General features: G+C 42.2%; 3 protein-coding genes across 4 annotated transcripts in view; 2 read left to right on the top strand and 1 right to left on the bottom strand.

Moving 5' to 3' along the window:
• Positions 1-4,208, top strand: part of LOC117589346 (bumetanide-sensitive sodium-(potassium)-chloride cotransporter) — a 213,839-nt gene that overhangs the window by 60,934 nt on the left and 148,697 nt on the right. The gene's annotated exons all lie outside the window — the stretch shown is intronic.
• On the bottom strand, positions 524-2,054 carry LOC117589384 (protein phosphatase inhibitor 2). Its single transcript, XM_034281298.1, has 5 exons — positions 2,036-2,054; positions 1,449-1,564; positions 1,226-1,378; positions 1,071-1,165; positions 524-1,008 (listed from the first exon to the last, which is right to left on the bottom strand). The coding sequence occupies exons 2-5, from the start codon at positions 1,526-1,528 to the stop codon at positions 743-745; spliced, it is 594 nt and encodes a 197-aa protein (XP_034137189.1). The 5' UTR covers positions 1,529-1,564; positions 2,036-2,054; the 3' UTR covers positions 524-742.
• Positions 3,732-4,208, top strand: part of LOC117589353 (85/88 kDa calcium-independent phospholipase A2) — a 5,145-nt gene continuing 4,668 nt past the window's right edge. The window contains exon 1 of one of the 2 annotated variants that reach the window (XM_034281239.1): positions 3,732-3,833. In XM_034281239.1, the coding sequence (XP_034137130.1) occupies positions 3,824-3,833 (10 nt within the window). In that variant the 5' untranslated portion in view covers positions 3,732-3,823. The remainder of the gene's footprint in view (positions 3,834-4,208) is intronic. The other variant, XM_034281238.1, reaches the window with a different exon arrangement.

The raw sequence follows: 4,208 nt of genomic DNA, 5'->3' as shown, positions 1-4,208 counted from the left end.
CCAATGTGGGGTGCAATGCCACAGCCTGTTTTCGTTTGGGTTTGGGTTCCTCCTTTTGTTTATTTGAAACTGTCGCATTTGATGGCTAAAACTTAAACGTAATCATAATAGTAGTACATGTATTAATAAGTTACTAAACGTAAGGCCAAATCAATGTCAACGTTTTAGTTACAACAACTGGTATGCCACTCCCATTCGTTCCGTTACGTTTCGTTTCGTTCCCGGCGAGCGTTGGCTTACTTTGTGGCACTTTTATCCTCCTCCTTCTTCTTCTCCTCTTCCTTCTCTCTTTTGGGCACAACTAAATGCAAAATGGAGCTACAAATTGAAAAAACGCGTTGACGACAGCAGCTGCAGCAGCAGCGATCATTATTATATTTGCTTTGCTCTCGTTCTATTAATCATCGTTCATCGATCACGTGGCGCGAAATTCCATTGATTTGCGATGTGTGTGTGTGTGTCTGTGGGTGTGTGATTTACTTGAAAAACATTACGCGACGCTTTTTTTTGCAATAACTAAATTCAATTAATCACGAGTGCCCAAGGTTAGCCCTTCTTCTGCTCCCATTCTCACTGCGTTCCTTCACTTCTCACTCTCTGGGGCCACAGCACTTGATATAATTTCGTTTCGTGTTCTTTTTCTTTTTCATTTAAATGTTTTTGTTGTTGTTGAGTTTTATGATGGGCGCCTGGGCTAGGTAAACATTAGTGATTGATGCGTTTGATTAACTGATATTGGCTCCTAGTTGTTCGATGGCTCCAGGTCCATGTTGCTGCTGGAAGACGGGGATTTTGTTGCTGTCGGGCTGGACTTTTTCGCCGAACTGCTTGCATAGCGGCTGGAGGCGGAAGAGGAGCCCGACGGTCTGCTGTCCGATGTGCCGGCGGCATTCTTCTCATCATCCTCATCGTCGTCGTCTTCCTCCTGTATCAGCTTACGGGCCAGCTTCACCGCCTCAAATTCACGATAATGGGCCTTGCGACGTCGCTCGAATTCACGGCGCCGTTCTGCAAAATAAACAAACAATAAATAATTATTTCTAGCGAAATTTGCTCGCTTTTTTGTTTACGTCTCTCATCCTCGCTTATGGGAAGATCGTCGTCGGAAGAACCCTCGTCCTCAATGCTCTCGGAAGACTGTTGTGTGCTGGCCGCAATGCGAAGTCTGCAAAAATATTTCAATAAACATGAGATAAGCTACGACTGACAGGCAGGCATTGCTTACTTCTCCACCAGAAGCTCTGTGTCCAGCTCGTCTCTGGTTTCCTCATAGTATGGAGTTTTTGGCTCATCGATTTTCATATGCCCATAATCCTTGTCCGCCGGATGGAACGTCTGCAGCACGTTCAGCTCATCGAACTTGGCACTTTTGCGAAAACTGCAAAAGGAATTTGTGCAGGTGAAAGGTCATAGGTATCTGTTTGTGTGTGTGTGTGCTTGTCACTCACCTGGCGCCCGACTTGTCGAAGCTGCGAGAAGTCTTTAAAATGCCCTTGCATGGCAGCTGTGGGCTGGGCTGGTTCTGCATTTTATCTTGTCGCTGGCCGATCTCTTGTCGCGTTGGCTGCAATCATGCGAGAGAGAGAAAGAGAGAGCGGAATTTTAATTTAAATATACGCAGCCTCACTTGCATAATTACGTCAATACTTCGGCAACTGGAACTGGACAATGGTGAATCACGCCTTTGGCTATGGCTATGGCTATGGCTATGGCGACGGCAGTAACAGAACAGACACTGGAATCGCGAAATTCGCCAGATTAGAATGGCACAGGTCGCAGCAACACTTACGCCACCCAGACTCAGCTGTGGTCGGCATGCCCTTGGGGGGGTCGCTGCCACACACTGGGCACCAGCCTCCACCGCTGCCACCACCATCATTGCCACCCACCTGGGCGCTAGCACCCGTTTATAGCCATTAAGCATCGCATGCGGCATTAACAACGCCCTTTCTATCCTTCTTCTGCCACTGGGCTTTGCCCTGCTGCTGTTCTTGCTGTTGCTGCTGCTTTTGTGGCTTATATTAACCCAACTTACTTGTCTTGTGGGGGGCCACTGCTGTTAACTGCAATGGAAATGCAATGATGGTAAAGTCAGAGCTCCCTAGATGGCAAGCGAGACGAAGGGGCGTGGCTCAACTTGGTTACTATAAATTTAGTAGTATAGTTGAATTGATTGGCCGCAATTATTCAATTTAAACTTTGGATTTTATCACTCTATTAGTCCGGTGTAGTTAATTTTTTTACAACAATTTACGTTTTAGGTAAGTGTGAACGTATATTATTTTTGGTATATTTCTGTGGGATTTACGTTTTGGGTAAGTGTGAACGTAAAGTATTTTTGGTATATTTCTGTGGGATTTCTGTGCTCAAATTGAGACGCAAAAATGAGCAGAGAAAGAGAGGATCTTGCTGACCGAATCCTCTCTTTGGCATGTAAAAGCAAGCTATGACAAGTAGGTGTAAATGGACGAACATTTGGAAGCTCCCACCTTTTTCGCACCTGTTTAAAAGTTCCCTAATAGACCTTGCGAGATCTTCTGGCAGGAGAGGATTTCCCTGACCGTTTAGACACAGAAGAGGATTTCCCTGGAGAATTTCCATCACGGGGGATGAAATCGCCACTGGAATTTTTGATACGAATTTCGCACCATTAAAGCTATTTTGCTTTGTTACGGGAGTTTGAAAGCTGTTTTCCCTTGCGAAGGGAATTTGAACAACTATACCGACAAATATAAAATAAAATATATTAGTTATGACTATAGACAATATATGTTTTATAGTATATATCTCTTTTCAATTATGCTTTTTGTTGTAAATATAAAAGAACTTCCCCGTTTCCGTTCCCTTTCTCTTTCAAAAAAATAATAGAATTTCTCTTGTCTTTAGTTGCGCGCGCAGTTTTTCGAAAAATTTTATTTCACTTAACATACATGTGTCTCTACATGTTACATACACTTACATACTGTATACAAAGCTTCCTTGCTTCCAGAAGGGTTGATTTGAATATTTGAATTTTTAAAATACAAGGTCATAAGGTGTACAAACCAATAACAATTACTATTTAAAATGCGTCAAATTGATTATTCAAAAGGATTAAATTATTGTTTCAGTGTTAAAAGTCTTTGCAAGCTTGTAAAATCAAATAGAACATCAAAATCGAGGAATATCATTTAAGACTACGGTATATTTTTATAATGAGAAGGTATAATTTGATATACTTTATCGATAGTGCCGCAGGGCTGGGAAAACATCGATAGTGGCCACCATCGATGGTGGAAATAGTGTAGGTATCCTAGATTACCCTAGAAACAATAGCTATGGTTCACATGAAATAGTTCCTCATCCGTATTACAAACGCAGTATTAAGATATCTAATATAACAAGACACAGCAAAACTGTAATTCTCTGCGATAGTCAAGGCGCCTTAAAGAAGGCTCAGAAGAGAAATTAATCAAATTCATACTTAACAGACGAAATTCACCTCAACATGGACAATTCCTTCACGAGCAAATTTATTGTGCACTGGATACCCGGTCACAAGAGCATTGCCATTATTGAAACTAAGCAAGCTGCTTAAATTATAAGAATATACCAATGCAACACCATGCATGGTCTCATTAACAACCATCGATAGTCAAGAAAATATCGACAGCCCCATCATCGAACTAAAGTACCTGGTCAATGCGGACTCATCGTCGTGCGACCATCCAATTTCGCGGCAGCGATTAAATACAAAAAAAAAAAAAAAAAGAATTTGAAGTGAATTTTTTTAAAACATCTGAACTGCGTTAAAGTTAAAGGAAATTCCGAGCAGAGCTGTACAATGTTCAACGGTCAGTGCATAGATGTGTATTGGTAGTTAATTAAGCTATCTCTTGGATTAAGTTGTGGCTGAGGTAACGCTACATTTGCGCATCATTTTCGCCAACGAAAACTTGGATAACAAGCAGTGGCCAGCTAACGGGGCAATGCAGTGCAGTGCAGTGCAGCACGACAATGACCGTCATTATGTTTGATTATTGATTAAAGCGATAGAAGAAGGAAAAGTGGGGACGGAAGCACGGAAAATGCTGGAAGGAAAAGTATGTGTCGGTGGGGACAACAACAACAATTGGCGGTTAATGAGGCGGCGCAATATGTGGCACATAATCATTTTGATCTCGTTTGTGGTCTAGTTTGTTGTTGACTCACGATTGGCTGTTGCGGGA

Source organism: Drosophila guanche, unplaced genomic scaffold, assembly GCF_900245975.1.
Source record: "Drosophila guanche unplaced genomic scaffold, DGUA_6, whole genome shotgun sequence".
Taxonomy (NCBI): Eukaryota; Metazoa; Arthropoda; class Insecta; order Diptera; family Drosophilidae; genus Drosophila; species Drosophila guanche.
The sequence above is the reverse complement of the archived record's forward strand: the minus strand, read 5'-3'. Positions and strand labels throughout refer to the sequence as shown.

Bases quoted from the DNA above. Each gene is read 5' to 3' on its own strand.
- LOC117589384 (XM_034281298.1), bottom strand. From the start codon at position 1,528: ATGCAGAACCAGCCCAGCCCACAGCTGCCATGCAAGGGCATTTTAAAG. The intron at 1,379-1,448 runs GTGAGTGACAAG...TTCCTTTTGCAG, and splicing joins TTCGACAAGTCGGGCGCCAG to TTTTCGCAAAAGTGCCAAGT. The intron at 1,166-1,225 runs GTAAGCAATGCC...ATATTTTTGCAG, and splicing joins ACAGAGCTTCTGGTGGAGAA to ACTTCGCATTGCGGCCAGCA.